Source organism: Stegodyphus dumicola, chromosome 10 (genome assembly GCF_044657685.1).
Source record: "Stegodyphus dumicola isolate Sdum_Otavi_A_Nest chromosome 10, ASM4465768v1".
NCBI lineage: Eukaryota > Metazoa > Arthropoda > Arachnida > Araneae > Eresidae > Stegodyphus > Stegodyphus dumicola.
The window spans coordinates 32825404-32846520 of NC_140777.1; the positions used below are offsets into that span (position 1 = coordinate 32825404).

Sequence of the window (21117 nt, forward strand, 5' to 3'; positions counted from 1 at the left end):
CTGTGCATTAAAAATCTTTCTGAAGAATACCTATATGCTAGTGTAATGTCATCAATTTTATTACAAGAATTTAATGCATATTTGCAGGTGCGGATAATTTACAAATTACTTAGTTTTAAATTTGAAAACTTTCATTTATTCTCCTACTGAAAGCTGATGCTAACTCTCTAAAGGTACCTGTAAAAAAGGCCAAACAAAAGTATACATAGTCAGAAGCAGTTTTTCCATTAAGTAGAGCAATCGCCTAAAACAGCCAAGAGTTGGAAAGATGATGGAAGAAGTACTTTTGAAATCAACAGCATTGAACATAACCAGTAGTCATATTTTTTACAGCAATCATTTTCACAAGAGACCAAAAGATTCTGGAACCAGATTAGGAGATTTCGGTGTATGTATTATATAAATAACGTATGGGGATACACACATTTTTTTTCGCAAGAGCAGTCATATACTCTTGCATTAGATATGTATACTGCAAATTAAAACTTGAAAAGTTCATAACTACATAGCTTTGAGTAATTTTTCTCAAAATAGGCATGAAGCACATTCAACAGGAATGAGGCACGAAGCATGTGCATTTCCTGATCCTTCTGATGAACTAGCAGTTTCATTGTTTTTTCGCTATATTATGATTAGGAATATCCCCTTCCCACAGTAAAAGTCAACTCCAGTTTCATTCACTGCATTTGAGGTGTCAATTATTTTAAAACTCTTCTGAATGTTATAGTGCAACATACTTCCTTTAGTCAGTAATTGCTCACAGATTTTATTGTTTGTAAAAAGGTCCATCCACTTCTTCGTCTGCACTCGCACAATAATTACAAGTAGTATTTTTTCAGTCCTATTGCATTAACCGTGACAAGAATCACAGGGCAAAACACTATGTTGCTGAAGTAGGCAAAGTACTTTTTCAGTACTATCGCATTAACCACCCAACCGTGATAAGAATCACAGGGCAAAACACTATGTTGCTGAAGTAGGCAATCTAGAATTTTACGAAAATGTATTTTATCTGACAGTCTGCAAGGTCAGTGCGATTTTGTAATTTAAGTTTGCGCTTTCAATGTATACCTTGCAAACCTAAAATCTGTAATACAGTATAAATAGCCAATGTATCTCTCATCTGTTCCTGTATGGCAATGTAATACTTCTCTTAAGATATCAATAAACGGTAGCTAGGGGAGGGTGCGGGACATATGGCTGTTTACCTGTTAAACACCAGGCGTCTCCCTCACCTGCTTGTGCTTAGTGAAATATTTTACTTAAAAAAAAAATAAATAAAAAAATTCATAATGCAACTGTGGAATTTGCCTGCTAATGAAAAACAAAGTGTTGCATTTTTATAGAAATACAGCATCATGAATGTAGGAATGTGCATCCCATGAAACTGTAACTTACAAATGATTGAATGATACTGTTAAAAATTGCCAGCAAAGAGTTCGAATGGGATGGAAGCATTATTTATTTCTGATGTTACATTATTATAGTAATCTTGCAGCTCGAAAATAGTTTATGAACTTTTCTTGGGTGATTGTGATAACAGCTTTCTCTGAGAAAATATAACTCTGTGATATTTTTTTAAGTTAACACAAATCGATGTACACATGCACAGCAGTGCCAAGTTGCTCAGCAATGCCAAAAATTTTTCAATTCTCTCATGTTTTTTTTTTTTTTTTTTAAAGTTAAAACAGGTTGATGTATATATGGAGAATAGCGTCAAGTTATTCTGCAGTGCCAATAATTTTGTAATTCTCTGATTTTTTTCCAAGTTAAAACAGATCACTGTGAACCGAAGACCAAGAAAATAGAAAGTTAAATGTTTTAGTATGGATGTCTGCTGCATTTTTAATCTGTTATTGATTTATGAAATTTTGAGCGTTTCGTTAAGATGTTTGTTTTATGCAATTTTTACTGTTTCATTATGAATGTTTCTTGCATTTTTAATTTCATTAATTAGTAGCTACTTTATGTAATTTCCAGTAAGCTGCAATTTTTTAAAAATAGTTAACTGTTTTTCACTAATTAAGTCATCAATGTCTGGTGACTTTGCGGGAGGGTTGGGTGGAAAATGTGAGGGCATGATTTTTCACCTCACAAAAAGCTGATCTCTGAATTAGCACTTTGGTCAAAGATCAAAGTGCTAGTTCAGAGATCAGAAACAATAGTTTAGATTTTAAAAAAAAAATTTCTCATTGAAAATTAAGGTATAGGCATCATATGAGTGTTGACATAAGAAATAGCTATAGCCAGGGTTCGTCGCCTCATTTTAGTTTATAAGCACTTTCCAAGCACATTTTAAGAAAAAAAAACAAAACAAAAAAAAAAAAAAAACAGATGTCTAATTACATTATATTCAACTACATAACCTTAAAAGAAAAATTAGACTTGTAATTTAAATTATGAGAAATTTAGTATTTATTAAGAGAGAATGAGCATTACTCAACCATGGAAAACAATAACCTTTTATTTTAATTTTAAATAACAGTTCAATTTACAGAACTAGTTTACAATGAGACGGGGGGGGACTATGCAGAACTAAATTATATTCTAAGATTTAATGATGGAAGTTCAGTTCAAAAGAGAGAAAATAAATAATAATAAGCCACATTTATTACAAGGGTTGGAACTTTAATAGTGGCAACTATTTATTTACAAGGAATACAAAAGGGATTCATGTCACCATGCTTTACAGTCCTTCAATATAGTCGCCAGCATTGTGTACAACCCGTTCCCAACGATGAAGTCGTAGAATACCTGTAGCAGCGCCTGCTTTGTTGATAGTTTGAATGGACCGGTCTACTGCCGCAAGAATCTCAGGAACAGTTTGGAAGCGAGTGCCACGAAGTGGTTCCTTCATCTTAGGAATAAAGTCATAGTCACAAGGGCTTAGATCTGGGGAGTATGGTGGATGGTAAAGCACTTCCCAGCCCCATCACTTGAACAAATCAGTCACAGCTCGCGCTGCATGCGGCCGAGCATTGTGATGCAAAATGAGAGGAGAGCTCTGCAGAAAGTATCGCCGTTTTTTTCTCAAAGCTGGTCGGAGATTGTGCTCCAAAAATGAGCAGTAATACTGCGCAGTGACGGTCTGCTATGGGGGAACGGCATGCGTTAGGATGACACCATCACAGTCGTACACGAGAATCACCATAACTTTCACATTGCTGGGGTTCTGACGAAATTTCGAACATCGTGGTGACCCGTGATGACGCCATTCGCTTGATTAGCGTTTCAGTTCTGGCTGGTACAATCAGGCCCAAGTCTCATCCAACGTAATGATACAGCGTAAAAAAGCATCTCCTTCGCGCTCATAGCGCTCCAGGTGGATTCGGGCAGCATCGTATCGTAGCCATTTCTGCATTTCCGTCAATTGATGTGGAACCCATCGTGAAGCAATTTTTCTCATGGACATGCGTTCGTTCAGAATGTGCAGCACAGTTGTATGCGCTAATCCTGCTTGTCCGGCCAGCTGACGAATCGTTTGGCGGCGATCACTGTCCATTAAAGCGGCAACAGCTTGCATGTCTACATCGCTGACATTAGGACGACCTGGCCGCAGCATGTCTGCCACGTTTTGGCGTCCTTCATTGAATGCTTTCACCCATCTTGCTACGATTTTGTAAGGCAATGCAGATTCTCAAGCCTCTTGAAGCCCTTGATGACACTGTCCTGCTGTACGACCTCTGACACTTTCAATTTTTATCCAACAACATTGTTCTTGTTTTGAAAACATCCTGACAACACATACTTTAGACCGCGAGCTAATACAAGGATCCGTTCTTCGCGTCACTCCGCATGCGCGTGACGTAGGCAGGACGAGTCTTTTTGCTGAGAGGTAAGGTAGGTATGTAATTTACGTGTGGTATACGCGATATTCTTTGGTTTTGTTGCGTAGTGTTTTTTCAGCTGTGTTGCCACTATTAAAGTTCCAACCCTCGTATATTCGCTTGGCACCTAAAAATAAATACAATTTATTTTTCCGCTCCTATCAATATTTAAACATAATTTAACTTGAATCAAAATTCTGAACATTTCCTAAATTTTCCTTGTATAACAGTTTTCCCTTAACAGATATTGCAAACAAAATAATTTAAGTAAAAGAAGTTCCTTCTTTTCTGAAATCAGAAGATGGAAAATTGCTTCATGCAGTCATCCTTTAACAGTAAAAGCTTAACTAACTGGCTTACTCGGAAATTACCGAATATCTGAAAATTCCGGATAGTCAAGCGTAACTGGTAAAAGAGGAAAGGGGGGTAGATTATGTAGCCGTTCTTTAGATTTTTCAGCTAAATACAGAACAAAGTCTTTAATCCGAACGTCCATAATCTGGAATGATCCATAATCCAGACCTCAAAGCTACAAATTTTCTGCGCATGCATTTAAGCATGCGCATTTAATGTATAACGGGCGGAATAAGCTAGGCTAAAATTATCTAATTCAGTTAATGTTGCAGATTGCGTTGTTCTTTAATCTTCTAATTGGATCCGGCTTATTATTTTTTGCAGACTTTTAGAGCAATTTTATAAAAAGTAAGCTTGAACTTTCGATTATGTCAAAAAGAGTTTTCGATTATGGAGCTGCCAAAGGATCTACAAAGCGAAAGCATATTTCAATGTAGCGCTTCCGATAGTGAAGAAAGTGACAGAGAGGTATTAGAAAACGAAAAAAATTTGATTGACAAGTTAGTCGGTATTCTCGACACAGCAATTGCAGAACTTGAACAGTGGAACTGAACAAGAAATTATGTCTGTTTATAGAATTAGAGAAAATATTAGCACAAAAAATGAAGCAACTTAAACGACTTACATTGAAAGAAATGTTTAATAAAGTAAACAAATAAATATTAAGCTTTTTTTTTTGTACATTTTGATACCCTTTAGATCATAATTGCTTATTTCATAAATTATGGTTTGATATTTTTAATTTTATAATTTCTGCATGCCATTTTACCAGATTTAAATTGATGATCTATAATCCTTAATCGCCAAAGTCCCGACGAGTCCGGATTAAAGACTTTGCACTGTAATGCTTTTGACATTTCGATATGTGCATCATATAAAAAATAGCCCAATGGAACTGAGAAATAATCTTCTTAGGAAGCATAGTATAACTCTTCTATCTCTGCGAAATATCGCAAATGTTATTGCGCAATACGTATGCCTTAATCCTTCCGCACGTGATATTATGCAATCAGAATCAACAGCTGCCAGTTTTCGGAGAATAAATAACTAAATAAAGGAAAATGCCCTTTTGCTTCGTCCGGTTTTCACCATCATGCGCATGTGGCATATTTATCAATGAGCAGAACACGTCGTGCTCAAAGCAATATCCCTGCCATGCTCATATTGATTAATAAAGAGATTTACCAATTTGGGGTGTTTTTCATTCTAATTTTGAACAAACTGCGTTAAATTTCCAGAAGAGAATCATTCTTCGCTTGAGTTGGTATACTGCAGAACTTTTAGTCCTATTCAAACCAGGTTAAAATGTGACCCCCCCCCCAAAAAAAGAAAAGTCCATTGCTTACTTTGCTGCAAACAGTACCGGTTTCAATATTCGAGATTTTGTGGAGAAAGGGGAACCCCCAACTTCTGTACTGTGTAATGCATTGGCCAAAAAAAAAAAAAAAAAAAAAAAAAAATTATTTTGACTATTTGATTACTTTTTTACCCCAAATTATTCCTTAGAAAATTAATCTGTGTTAAAACACACTTACCCGTTTTTGGAGTTTATCTACACTTCAGCAGTTACTGCAAATATATTATTATAAGTAGTCATACACATGCTCATAATATAAGCACACCGATCATAATAAACACGAATATGAACTGACCACGCGGAATGAGAATGTAAATTAATAAAATTCTTGATAGAAATTCAAACATGTGTAATATTGGGTGAGAGCAAAAGAATACGGAATGTACTGGAATTTTCTACCGCTTTCACATTTCTTTGACCAATAGAACAACATGCATCTGTCAGTACTCGCACGCACCAAAGGTTATGTTAATGCAGGGAAAGCGGCAAAAAGCTATTTCACCATCTGACGTTCCATATGAGGAAGAAAAGTTGTTTATTTAGTTTCAGCTTTGGTACGGAGAAAAAAAATGTGCGTTCGGAAAAAAAAAAAAAAAAAAGCACTAAAAGCAGAAAATAAGCACTAAAAACAAAAAAATTAAGTGCTTTAGAGAAAAAATTAGCACCTATAAGAGCTTTTATATTTTATTTTCAAATACAAGGACTTATAAGCACTTGTAAGGACCGCTACGAACCCTGTATAGCTCAGTCTTTAAATTTTTTGTGACAATACAGTAGCCAAAATATTTATGATACACACAGCTTTACAAAAATAAAAAGATTTTTTCATTTATGGCCTGACCAGTTGCTAGTTCACAGAGTTCTAACCATTCAAAAGTTGATAAATCCTTTATTTTTTAAATTATACATTAAATGTCAGTTAAATTATTTAAAATAATAAATATAATTTCTAATAATTTGTATCTATCTTGCTTTATAACATTTCTAAATCATGTACAGTAGAACCTCAATTTATCATTCTCATAATGAGTGTTTTCTCACATATAACAGTCACCGTTTGTGGTCTCAAATGGAGTTCTATATAAATTATTTCTACATTCATCATAGTTTTACGGCATGAATTGTTTGTATAAAAGATTATAGGGTGTTTCTCAAGCCTTCTTAGCATGCCTTTGTGGTGTAAAGGTCAGCAAGCTCAGCGCGTATTCGAGAGGTCCGAGGTAAGAGTGCATTGCTCATTTTTCACATCTCCACTTCCAAATAAACTAATGTCTCTACAGTGGCACTCTAACTAAAAAAAGGTTGTACATGATGATTCTCCATCACCAGGATTTGGCGAATGCGTCGAAGTACATAGGGCACCGCCTTCTTAGCATGCCTTTGTAGTGTAATGGTCAGCACACTCAGCGCGTATTCGAGAGGTCCGAGTCTCAGCGAGGGCACTGCTCATTTTTCACATTTCCTGCTTCCAAATAACCTAATGCCTCTATAAGAAGCCAAAACATTTTCTTTTATTTACATTACTCTTTCTTTGTACCATACACCTTACAAAATAATAACACAGTAAACTTCAAATTTAGATTTGCACCCATATTATTTATGTCATTTATAATACATAAGTTCTTGGAAGTTACTTCTTTGTAAGTTGTAGTAAGTTTTCAAAAGTTCATTAATAATGCTTTTCAGGGATTTCAGAATTAATTTTCAGTTGCACCTATGAAGAATACAGAGCAAGAAAATAAAAATGAACCAAAATCGCTGTTGAAGTTCACAGACTTATGAAGTATTTTTCTATGTGTAAAGTGGAAGCAGTAGGAATTGTGAAAATATTCTAAATCTTGAAAAGCAACATTTTAATTTGAGGCAAAATTTAGCTAAGAAATAAAGAATTGCCATGAAAGACTTTTTTAAGTAGTTTTTTAAACATTACTTATAAAACAATATACAATAATTTATTAATTTTTAAAAAAATTTATAGACGACTAGTAATTAAAAAAAATATTTATGCCCTTTTTTAAATGATAGGAAATACGCATATTACAAACCGCAATACAGATTAACCATTTGCACATTGTCCAACAGTAGTTTTGCACTTGTTTTAAATCAAAAGATTTCTTTTTGTAATAAAAAAATGGATTATTTTAATTTTAAATTCTTAAAAATCCATGAGAAGCACAAAAGCTTATTATAGAAATAAAACTTATTATAGAAGTAACTACTGAGGCTAAAGAAAAGCATATAAATTATTTGACTTCATTGAAAACCAGAAAGTAATGAATAAAGTCATTAACATAAAAATGCTAAGTTTTTAGTACAAGAAAATTACAAATAAAAAAAGTGCAAAAATAATTTTACTTCTTCTTCAATGATACATATTGAACAATTTCAACCATATTTCTTATATACATATTCGAAGAATTAAAACTGTGGCATTAGTTTGAAGTAAAGGTTTCTAAAATATGACAATATGTATTACTAACTGAAATAAGAATGTTTATACAATAAACTTTTAAAACCACAGATGACAGATTTTATTTCACAATCATTCATTCGATGCATTTTTTCTTTACTGTTCTTGGAAACAACCGTTTCTTTTTCAGTACAATCTTTACCCTTTAATCTTGTTTACATATCACATTTTTTGCTCCCATAACTTAATACCCAGCTTATTTTACTGCCTTCACCATTTCTAACATTTACAATTAAAACAGAGTGTATATCATGAATAAGGATAAAAACATAAAATCTTGTGCTTTCCATCACACAGTTAATACTGTTGTCAGCTTAATGACTAGTATGGCAATGAAAAATACAAAAACTGGTCTTGGGAATTTTCTGGAATATCAGAACTACAATGTTTCTAGTCATCACAATATGCATGTACTTCACATATCACAAAGTGTTTAATCTTGTAACAATTATAACACGCAATGTTTGATCAAAGGAACTGCATACAGCAAGTCCCAGTTTATCAGAATTCCAATCAAACCCTGATATTGGTTGATTCGAAACAATGTTATTCTGAAGCAAATGGACTTCCCCCATCACACCAATTTTAGAGGAGGTATCTTCGCTGCATCTTTCAGGGGGATATTCACTGAAATATATAAAAGATAAAACTTATTTATATGAAGAATCCTTAATCAATCCGCTGATTCCATAATTATTAATATTAATCATTACCAGTTTTCTGTTGCATAAAATGAATTAGAAAATCATTAAAAAAATTCCTTCCATTTCTGCATTTCACAATTCATTAGAATTTAATTTTAAAATTACATATATATGATAAATTATGAAAATAATCTGAGTGTTGTACTTTAAAAAAATAAAAAATTATTGGGAACAAGTTAAAATTCATAGTTATAGCATTAAGAATTTGGCTTTTTTCCAAATACCTTTGCATTACTTTTATTTTCTAATAAAAAAAAAAAAAAAAAAAAAAAAAAAAAAAAACTAATCAAGAAATTTTAAATATTTATATTTTATAATAATAAATTATGTAGTATTTTTATCACATAATTATAAGAAATTTTGATATTCAAATCAAAATCAGTAAAACTATTATCATAAAAATATTCCAAGATGGAAGGATTAACTTTACTTCACATTTTGGAAGAATTTAACTATATTCATTCAATAAAGCCAGCAATTTTTGCTTAAATTTTCTAATATTTTATTAATGATATTATATATGAAAAGTATACTTCCAAGACATATTCTAATTTGGAGTTAGTTGCACACACATAAATACAGAAATAAAATTCATTGAGCTTCTGAAAGCTTAAACAATTATTTTTTTTTCTATACAGATCCATATAATTAAATTCTCTCAGTGTAGCTGAGCATTTAAAAATAACAAGTAACTGTGCAGAATTTAAAAAATGTTTCACCATTAAATTAAATTTGTAGAAACAAAATATTTTTAAAAACACAATGAAAAATTAACTGTTCTCTCTCTGCAAAATGATTTACTTATATACTAAATTAACAGATATTCCTCAAACATTCCAGAAATAAATAAATAAATCAAAACTTGTTGCTTTATTACTGATTACATGCAAATTCATCAAAAAAATTATTTTGAAAATACATTTTCACTGTTGTAAAATATATGAGAAATGATCTATAAGAAAATAATTTTCATGTAGTACCTCTGAACAAAATTTAGAATGAAAATAAAGATGTTATGGGGCTTTTCAGTAATTTGAAACAAATTTATCATTGTTGGTATGGGTTTCTTTACAATAGGATAGAATATAATTCTAATTACTGTTATTTACCAGTTTTAAAAGATAAAACGAACAATCTTGCTATACTTCAGCTTTTGTGATACTTTCCTAAGACTTCTAAACCCTTCTTTTGTTCTTTGAAGATGATTTTTTTTTTCCTTTCTATAAAAGGGGGAAAAAATCAGAAACTCAAAATTCTGCTTTGTGTTTAATATTTAAGTACAAATGTTTATGATTTTCATGTAATTTCCTTAATATTTTCAGATTACTTCGTACGGTATATGAAATGGCATTACTTTTCGAGAAGTTAACTCAGTTTGCACGGTGGTATGGAAAAGATTTTTTGTCAAGATTGGCAATATTTCTCCTTATTCTTAATCTTAAAGCAATGTAAATTTCTTTTATCTGGCATAATGAGAGAGTTTACATAACAGGCTCCTTCCTGCCTGAGTTACTGACCTTGGTGCTACAACAGAATATAGGAATTAATATACAGTCAAAAGTCGTTAATCCGGACTCGTCGGGACTTCGGCGATTCCGGATTATCGATTTTTTCGGATTATAGATCATCAGTTTAAATCTGGTAAGATGGCCTGCAGAAATTATAAAATTAAAAATATGAAACCGTAATTTATGAAATAAAGAACAATTATGATCAAAAGGGTATCAAAATTTACAAAAAAAAAGCTTAATATTTATTTGTTTACTTTATTAAACATTTCTTTCAATGTAAGTTGTTTAAGTTGCTTCATTTTTTATGTGATAATACATTCTCTTTAATTCTTTAAACAGACATAATTTCTTGTTCAGTTACAAAGTTCCGCTGTTCAAGTCCTATAATTGCTGTGCCGAGAATACCGACTAATTTGTCAATGGAAATTTTTTCGTTTTCAATAACCTCTGTCACTTTCTTTGCTATCGGAAGCGAATTATAATGACGAGGAATTTGATTTAAATCATATCAAAGATGGAGTACATCGAGATGAAATACTACATTTAATAAGAAATTATAAGCCAAATAAAATAAAAACATCTGCCCTGAAGATAAGGATAGTGCTGACAGATCAACTTCCAATTCATTGCGTGGCGCCGCAGAGTTAAAGATAAACAGAGTTTAGATAAACAAACGTTGAAGTTTAGATAAACAAAGGATATGCCTTTATCCATTTTTTGTAGCAATTCCACTTTTTGTTTAATGAACTTCGAAACATACTTTCGCTTTGTAGATCATTTACATATTAATAAATATATATCAGAAGTTCTATATGACATAATTGAAAGTTCAAGCTTACTTTTATAAAACTGCTCTAACAGTCTGCAAAAAATAATAAGCCGGATTCAATTCGAAGATTAAGGAACAATGCAATCTGCAACATTAACTGAAATAGATAATTAAATAATTTTAGCTTAGCTTATACCGTCCGTTATACATTAAACGCACACTCGTAAACGTATATTTTGTGCACGCACATAAGCATATTCTCAGCCGTAAAGGCCTCACGCGCATGCGTCGACGCGACGCATGCGCAGAAAGTTTGAAGCTTTGAGGTCTGGATTATAGATCATTCTGGATTATGGGTGTCCGAATTAACGACTTTTGACTGTATATACTATTATATTTTACATGTTTGTAAGCGGCCAATTTAGGCCAAATGGAGTAATAATTTTAGTACACTTAGCTACCATTTGTTTTGATGATTCGCTGAAAATTAAATATGTTTTATCATAATATTTGCAGAGGTTATCCCAATGATACAATGAATATTATTCACTACTATCATGACTCCTGCACTTTTTTATATACATGTACATATATAAAAGAAACACTATAGTCAGGCCAGCAGTCTCTATGGTAAGCAAAGTGAAATTATTTTTCCAAACATGCCCCTTATGCTTATTTCTTGTCATGGGAATAAAATGTTTTGTCCCAAATCATGCAATACTCTCTGACTCATCATTATATAGCAAAATATTTTGCAAACTTTTCAACTTTTTGCATCCCCCCAAAATTTTTAATATGTTTTCGCACCTATTAAAGTAGCTTTTTTTTTAAAAAAAGGGGGGGGGAAGAGAAAGCAAGAAAACAAAGTTCTAGAATCATATTTTAATGATAAATAAATATTAAACATGAAAACAAAATATTTCAAAAGAAATTAAAGCTTTTGTTCCTATTTATTGGATAAATATTTTTCAAATTGTGGCACTTTAGTGCTAATATGATTTAATAATGCACTTTAGTGCAATTTGCTTATCTGCTTGTATATCTAAGAAAATTCCGAATTTTATTTCGATTGACAAAAGGGCACCAAATCAAGACTTGCATGTCACCACAAATGGGATGAACACCATTAGTACCTTTTCACTAAGTTTTGGAAATACATTCACAGGCAAACAGAATATTGTTCCAAAGTATTGCTTTTAAACTGCATTTCATGTAATTTTTAACAATTATTTAATTTCTTTTAATAATGCAAAATAATGTTATTTTAAATTATAAATAAAAATATTATCTCATATCGCCTAGAATGCTACATCACAGCCCTGGTTGGAAAACCCTGTTATATAGGATTATCAATGATATTCTGTATGAAAAAGAAGAATTGAATAAATAACAACCACCATAAGCAGACTGGAGGCCCGGTGGCGCAGTAGCTAGCGCATCGCGCAGCAGCACCACAGGTCCGGGGTTCGAAACCTGGGCTGGGCAAGGTTCGATTCCGCCTTTCATCCCTTGGGTCGATAAAATGAGTACCAAGTTCGCTTGGGGACTAAACAATGGGGGTCCTGTGACAAGCTGACCATTTGTTCAGGGCATATGTTTACGCACCCTGGGGCCCAGGGTCAAGAAAGCAGATTTCGGGGCACTGCACGCCTTGGCCCATTAGGGCTGTTTGCAACACTGAGTTTTTATAAGCAGACTAAATTTTAATGCAGATTTTTAACAGATATAATTTTAATGCAGATTTGCAGCTTGAGATTAATGATTCATTTTGCTTTACATTATTAATATTATTTTGTATTACATTATTATGGGTCATATATTTGACTTAAATAACAGTGTAATACATGAGATTAATGATTTATTTCATTTTACATTATTAATATTATTTTGTATTACATTATTATGGGTCATATATTTGACTTAAATAACAGTGTAATACATGAGATTAATGATTTATTTCATTTTACATTATTATTATCATTTTGTATTACATTATTATGGATCATATATTTGACTTAAATAACAGTGTAATATATATATACTTTTTCCTCACACAACAGACCTCAATTTAAACTAAATCTAGGTAAAAAGGTTTCCAGAGTAAGAAGTGGGCTATAAGCAGAATCTACTCTCTCTCTCTCTATATATATATAAAGAAGAAAGTTTCTGTGTTTGTCTTCTAATAACTCAGTCACTACTATAGCTATCATCACCAAACTTTCTACAATTCTTTTCTGCTCCTGGAAAAGGTCAACGTCCACTTTTTTCCAAAAAAATTAGCTAAAATTAGAGATAATAATTAAAAACTTGGAAAAATGATAATTTTTGCCCTCATTTTTCCAAATGGCAACAGTCTCCCAAGCTGGAGATGAAAATCTTCTTTATTTCAAAAGTTATTGCCACTGCTCACTTTCAAATAAAAATTTTTCAATAAAAGTTTGTTAACAGAAAATTTCCAAGTTTTACAATGAAATAAAAATTGATTTGCCAAACATTAAATACATTATTCCCAATTCCAAAAATTCGTGGGAAGCCATTTTTTGACTGTGCACGACTTTAATCAGCTGAGATATTAATTAAAAACTCTGATAAATTTAATTAATTTTTGCACTCATTTTTCCGAGTGGCAACAGTCTCATAAATTGGAGATCAAAATGCTTTATTTTGAAAAGTGTTACTACTGCTCGCTTTCAAATTGTAGAGTTTATTAATAAAAAATTTGTAAATTTTACAAAATCTATATATATAAGGAAGAATGTCTGTTTCTGTGTTTGTTTGTTCACGTTATTGCTTTCTGATTAATTATGATAAATTTTTTGCCACATTTAATCGACTAAAATTGAATATATGTGAAATATTGGACAAAACTTGAGCTTTTATGACCATTTGATTACAAAGGCGAAAATAATTAAAAAACTGCATGCCATTGTTGCTGATATAATAAGAGAGGAAATAGTTTATTTTCCTATCACAATTTTTTATGTGGGTTCCATAATGCATCAGACTGAAAAATGTATGAGTATGAATCGTATATTTTGCATTGTTATAAGAGAAGGATTACAGCGGTATCATTCTCTCTGTTGTTAGAGATCTGAGATGTTCTCAATCTAACTTAACTGCCATTGGGTACTTCTGCTAATATTAATTAAAATAAAATTCTTCTAGTGGGGTTATTCCTTTTTAAAAAGCAGAAATGATATTTTTTAAAGAATATGAAATAACAATTGATTGTAGAGACTGAAATACTAAGCACACATTCAGGTTTCATTTTAAACCGTTATCAGGAATAACAGACAAAAGAGTAAATATCTAACATAAAACGTATAAATTAATAAATTTTTAGACGAAGATATATAATTTATGATAATAAAATTCTATTAATGTATTCAATCTACTTCTAAATTACATATTAAAGCACAGAATACTCACTAGTTCCATAAACAAAGGGATCCTGATCCACCTGTTGTCATAAATATATCTCTGTTTTGTGGGAGATGACGTGCAAGCCAGACAGTAGATTTATGAGCCTTACAAAAATATTAAAAAATTATATAAAACATCTAATATAGTCATGTAGGTTTAGCATAAGTGATATAAACTGTAAAAACTGACTTCGTTAATGACAGACCACATTTAATATGTTCATTTTGTTTCAATAATGAATAATTATCCAAGAAAAGAAAAATAGCATGCATTTGGAACCTAATGTTGCAAATTATGGGTTTAGTCAAACCATTTGAAGGGGGGGGGAACTATGAAAATTTATATCAGCTTGAACTGATTAATATTTCTCTCAGATAACATAATTATCTATAAGCAGCTCAATGAGAACATAGATATATGTTAAAATCTTACTTAACATAAGAAGAATATCACAGAATCACAAAATTGTGCACACAGCAAAAATTCAAGCAGTAATCACATTTGCAACCTAAGCTTAACAGCATAGCAAGTTGCAAAGATTATGAATCAAACTGATTCAAATTCCAAAACATATTTACATCATTGCCTTATACCACTGGAACCTTCCAGAAAGTTTAAGAATTCAGAAATCAACAAATGTCACCAATCTGGCTACAAAAATCATCAACAAGCACTGGTATGCTATGTTTTGCCCATATATCCACTTCTTCTTAAGCTATCTTTATAATTTTCCACATGATTTGATTGAGAATTATAAGTTCTACAAAATTAAACTTCAAACAAATATGAACATAATAAGTTACCATAAATTCAAGATTAAACAAAATACATAATAAATGACCATAAAATTATACAAAATGCTAAATGAACAAATAAAAACAAATTAGAAATATATGAATACAAACATTTACATACAGTTTCAGATATAATACAAAGTATTCAAGTGGTAATAAGGTGGCACAAAATCTTATTTCCATTAATAACAAAACACAACTATAAAGTTTTTTAAAACAGCGAATTTCCTGAGTTTCAGCATTGGAGACAGAACAGTTTTGGGGGGTGGGGTAGAATATAATTTTTTATATGGTTTTAACAGAGCAAAATACAATTATAAAATGTGCATTACATCCTAGTAAGTTAAGTGCAAAATGTTTCATGCAAAATTTAGTGAAATATTGCTAACTGATAATTTCCTGGGGGCAGTTACCATAAATTAATAACTAGATTTTACCCAATCTAGTTTTATGATTGCAGTTTTTCTAAGCTTCAGTGAAAATGTAATTTTGGTTGAAGATATGTAATGAAAAGTAATTTAAGTCATCAAATTTGTTTCAAAATGGCTTCACAAATTTTGTGCACAAAAGTATGGAATTTCTTGTATTTAAATGCATTAAACATTTAAAATATTCATTCTACTAATTGGATATCTTAGTCTGTGGGGACAATTTAAATATTAAATTTTACATTTTTGAAATCATTCTCATAAAATTTTTTAAATGGAATTTTATAAACTAAAGTTGTACCTTCCAATAGGGAACACCTAGCGGACCAGACATTTTGTCCCTTACATAAAGGTGTCCCTTCTTTAGAAGGCACATTCTACAATAATGTCATTTAATTAGAAATTCAAATTATACATAAATAAGTAACAGTCATAAGTATTTATTTGAATTTGAAGTTGATGAAAAATATTAATAAAAAAAGTTTAATTATTGCAAAAATGCATGAAATGAATAACAACAGAGTTTTGTACTTACATAAATTTATTGAAAATAATACATCATACAGGTTTATCTGAAAGTCTGTGCCTTGCTAGCATTTTTCGTCACAATGATATTAAAGTCACTGACGATCTTAAGTCCTTCACTGTCACTTACAGTTATCATCAGTTTTCTTAATTGGGAGGCATATTTTAAGGCACCTGTATAGTTTATGTCACTCTTTTCATCTGGCTCTTTTTTATCTTTCTTACTGCTTTCCAATTTATTTTTGTTAAAGCTCACATCATTAACTACAGTTGAAATAAAAAATTTCATGTCATCATTGGTGTCTTCAGTACACAAGTTTCATCAGTTTCTTAATAGTCTTGCATTTGAGCACTGCCATTAATTTTGACAAATTCAAACAATTCATTTCCATGACTAATATTTTTACTAAAGCACTCAAAACTGGAATTTCCCTGATATCTTAAAACATTGCTGAACACAACTTACTGATATGGATTTAACAGCCTTTGTTATTCACTGAATGGCATTCAATACATTGATGTATTTGGAAACTAATCGCTGTTTCCGCAAGCAGTTTGACAAAGAACACACCACAACAGTTTTCTGTAATGAACTTTGAAGCTTATACTGTGGTCCAAAGGTTATAATACTGGGTGTAGTATTAGGTGGAGAAAATACTAATTTCACTGATCTCAGTTTTACATTTGGTGGGTGGGCTGGCGAATTGTCAAAAGATTCTTATTTTTTCTAGACACAGTTGCCTCATGAACAATCGACCCTTCTGACATTATGCTTTGTGTCATCCATGACTTTTTATTGTGATACCAATGCATTGATAAAGCTTTTGGATTTTTCTGAAGTACCTTGGTTTTCTTGCCTTTTCAGTTATAAGTGGTTGCTCAAACCTTCCTTTCATTCAACAACAAAGCAGCACAGTGAGACATTCCTTGAAGCTTTTATCAGCCATTTTTTTATGAAGTACTTTTCTCTTTTAAAGCATAGAGTTTTATTAGGTAAACTTCGATAAAATAACAAGTTTCATCAGCACTGTAGATGTTCATATGGCCTCGTATCCTTCACAAATTTCATTTAGCTTTTTTATCCAATCTGTTACGTGTTGCATAGCTACTGACTTTTCCTTACCACAAATATTCTTAAAAGCAATATTATGTCTTTGCTTAAATTTGTTTAACCAACCATTTGATGATTTGAAGTTCTGTAGTCCCAGACTTTCCGAAATTTCTTTTGCCTTTTCTTGCAATTATATGCCACTTACAGAAATACTGTTTGCTCTTACACAAAAAAGACAGTTGTACATTACTGTATCAATTTCAATTGCTTCAGTTTTTCTAAATTTTAGTCTTGTAATGTTCCTTTGAATTAGTAATCCATAACGTTTTTATTTCTTTTCTCTTTTAGCACATAATTTGCTTGAGTTTTACTTATTCCAAATTTCGACTCTAAATTTCTCAAAGCAAGCTTTTTAATTTCTGCTACATCAATTACATCAACCTTTTTGTTTTAATGTTAATCTTTTCCTCTTTGAAGCCATGCTAGATAACACATGTAAAAATAACACACAAATACAGACAACACTTCTTTTGCTCCCCAGTTCTAATAAGAACTAAGAATGATAAAAATTATCACTCACTAAACATTACGAGATCCCTGTGCCTTGGCAGATGCTTCAGTCATCTTACCAACTTTTCTTTCCCATTGATTCCTGTCTTGGTTTGTCTTACCACTTGCTAACACTGTTTTATTTTCCCTACTTAGAAATGTAGCAAGAAAAACTGGATTTTGAATTTTGTGAATGTAAACTATCCTGTCGATTGCAACACAAGTTGCTTTTTTACCAATGTATTGTTTCCCTTTCCCCTACTGAAAACAATTTCAAAAAGAGAGGATTATGTTTTCATTTTATTGTTTCCTTGTCACAAAACTAACTTTCATAGAACACAAACTTGCCTTTGAAACCTCAGAAGATTACTGACAAAGAGTATTTCCATTTTTATTTATTTCTCTATCTTATTTTTGAAACTTTTTATCAGTGTTTCTTAGTAGGAGGTAAATACATTAATGTCTCTATTCAAAGGAATCTACAGAATTGTCCTTTACAGGAGGTACTATATCAAGAAGAATAAATATTTATATAAATACATATTTTCTCAACACTTTATCTATTTATGTATATACACATTATCCACAAAAGTCGCTTAAGTGGCCTTTATTTCCCCAATCCTTGGCGTAAATATATATTTCCAATAACAGGATAATTTGAAATGATGCAAATATTCATGTTCTGACATTTTTAAACTAAAAAATTCATTGTGTACATATTGCAATATCTATTTTTTTTTTTTTTTTTTTTTTACAGTCCCTCAGTTTCTATCTTTATGTTTAAGAAAAGTAAAAAATAAAATACATCTAATCTTTAAAATGGTTCTTTAGTTCCAATCTGTATTTAAGAAAAATTTTATACTCATTGTAAAAGTTTAATTCAGATATACCAAAAATTGACAGAGATATTTAATTTCAAAATATAGGACTTTTGATGTCATTAACCGACTTGCCTTGGTTCAGTTTAAAAATGAATTATAATAAATCAAGATGATTTTTTCCCCCAACTAAATGTGATTCAGTGATATTCTTTTATGATTTACTTTTCTGTAACATTCTTCAATTTATAATTTTATTACATATGGTCTGCCAAAGGTATTTTCATGTAAGTGATTTATAATCTATCAAATGCTGAAAATAAGGTATTACTATTCTAACACAGGTTTATTACATAATCATAATCTAATAGTAATATAAAATTAATTAAACTAAAAATATTTTTAATTTTTAATTTATGTTACAAGTTGCTCTGTACCAATACTGTGGTATGCTATGGTTTTCTAGAATATAAATTCCATAAGACTGTATGAATAAAATCTTTTTGAAATATATATACTGATTGTGACAATTTGCATAGCAAAGCTTGTTACTTAATTGCAAACATTAGAAACTTTTCCAAAGCCGATATTTCCTTTCTAGTTATGTGCAATTGCAAATGTTTAATTTTCCCTTTACAACAAACCCCGAATATGATATGAAATCTTAAAATTAAATATCTAGGAAAATTTTTGTGTTATAGAAGTTAAAGTTTTCATATTTTAAATTTTACAGTTGGCATACACTTTTATTAAACATAAAGACAGGGACTAGGATACTGCAAAAAAATTAAGATATTATAATAGTTACAAGAATTTTTAAAATGTAAAAACTAGCATAATATTTCATACATTAGCATACAGTCAAAAAAGAATGCAGATGATTTCACTAATGAAACTGTAAAATGTATTCATTTAGTATCATCACAACATGGCTACAAGAGAAATTTATTGCCAACAAAATTTTATACTCGAGATGGCAAATTTTGAATCTTCCTATGCTTATGTCTATGATAAACAGCAGCAAAAAGAAAGGTCATATAAGGCAGTGGTCTCAAATTTTTGGTTTTGTGCTACATGCAGGCCCTGAAATAATTTTAAACAACCTGGAAATACATTTCATATAAATTACTTAGCATTATTATGACAAGAACTTGAAGGAAAAATTTGAGCTTTTAATGACTTAGAGTCCAGTTTTACATTATTTTTATTACCAAAACAAATATGAGTATCCCCCAGAAAATCTAATGAATTTACACTGTGTTTCAAGTCTTATTCAAAGATTTGAAGATATGAGGGTCACTCTGAAATTTCTGTGCTACTCATAGGTGTTTAAGTTATACTTTAAAAATTTTAGGAATGTTCAAAGCAGTCTCCTCCCTTTCGATTAAAAAATACTCAAAAGTCACACATAGTCACACATATGGAGAATAGGGTGGATGTTCTATCACCGAGATGTGCTTTTGTCCAAGAAACTCAATTGTCAACTTTGTTGAATGAGAAGATCCTTTGTCATGGTGGAGAATGAGTCCTCTAACATTCACTTCTTGAAGAATTTCTAGAAGACACTTATTGGTTTACCACTTAGCTGTGACTGTCTTCTGTCCTTCCAGCTTGATGGCTTTGACCAGTCCTGTATTTCTGAAGAAAATGACATACATTGCTTTTTCATGGCATGTTCTCTTTTCACCATTGTGGGCATGGGATTATCATCAAAGACCCATACTTTACTTTCTTGATGTGTTGGAACGGCAAACAATGGAAAGTATCTTTCATCACCAGTTAAAATTTTAGAAATAATGCAGTAGCCAGCATCTTTAAGTAATTTAAGAGTTTCCTTACTGATTCTGACACATTGCTTTTTTTGAGGCTCAGTTAAATTATGGGGAACCCAATGGCAGACTAGTTTTTCATATGCAGTTCTTCATGATTAATTTTACATAATGGCGATGGATCCAATGTTAAGTTCCTTCTGTATTATCTGGTAGGTGCACAGATTATCATAGATTAACATTTTTTTTGTATGGCAGACACATTATCCAGGATTGCTACTGACTATGGCCTTCCTGTGTGTTCTTCATCCTGAAGAGAGTTGTGACTTTTGTAAAATTCTGTAAACCATCTGAATACAGTAGCATGAGATGGACCTTCATTTCCAAATTCTAACTACAAATGTTGAATGCTTTCTTGTCAATTTTATTCCACTTTAAAATCATAGAAAATCATACTGTGATAATGTTTCACGTCAACTCCATTTTTCATTCTGTCCAAAATTTATTCTATGCTAAACTACTTACAGTTGGCCAATAAAAAATCGTCTGCTGAGCTAAAATAGTTCATAGTAAATGTAATGGTTCACTTTTTTTTCTGCCACTTATCATCTGCATGTATCTCAAAATTTTCAGAGTGATCCTCATACAAGTTCATTAACTTTTATTGGTACTTGTGAAAAGATGAATAGCATCAATTACGAATTTTTGCTATTAGAAAAAATGCTTTGTTTGGGAGTACAATTCCACGTGAACAGTTTTTTCAGTAGC

At 31.3% G+C, this 21117-nt stretch overlaps 1 protein-coding gene across 2 annotated transcripts in view; it reads right to left on the reverse strand.

Annotated features, from left to right (window-relative positions):
• Positions 1–7871: 7871 nt before the first annotated feature.
• Wdr92 (dynein axonemal assembly factor 10) overlaps positions 7872–21117 on the reverse strand; it is an 85273-nt gene continuing 72027 nt past the window's right edge. Inside the window, exons 7-8 of one of the 2 annotated variants that reach the window (XM_035361731.2) lie at positions 14422–14519; positions 7872–8635 (exon numbers count right to left, since the gene is read on the reverse strand). In XM_035361731.2, coding sequence (XP_035217622.1) covers positions 8431–8635; positions 14422–14519 — 303 coding nt within the window. In that variant the 3' untranslated portion in view covers positions 7872–8430. Of the gene's footprint in view, positions 8636–9831; positions 9933–14421; positions 14520–21117 lie in introns of those variants that run through there. The other variant, XM_035361732.2, reaches the window with a different exon arrangement.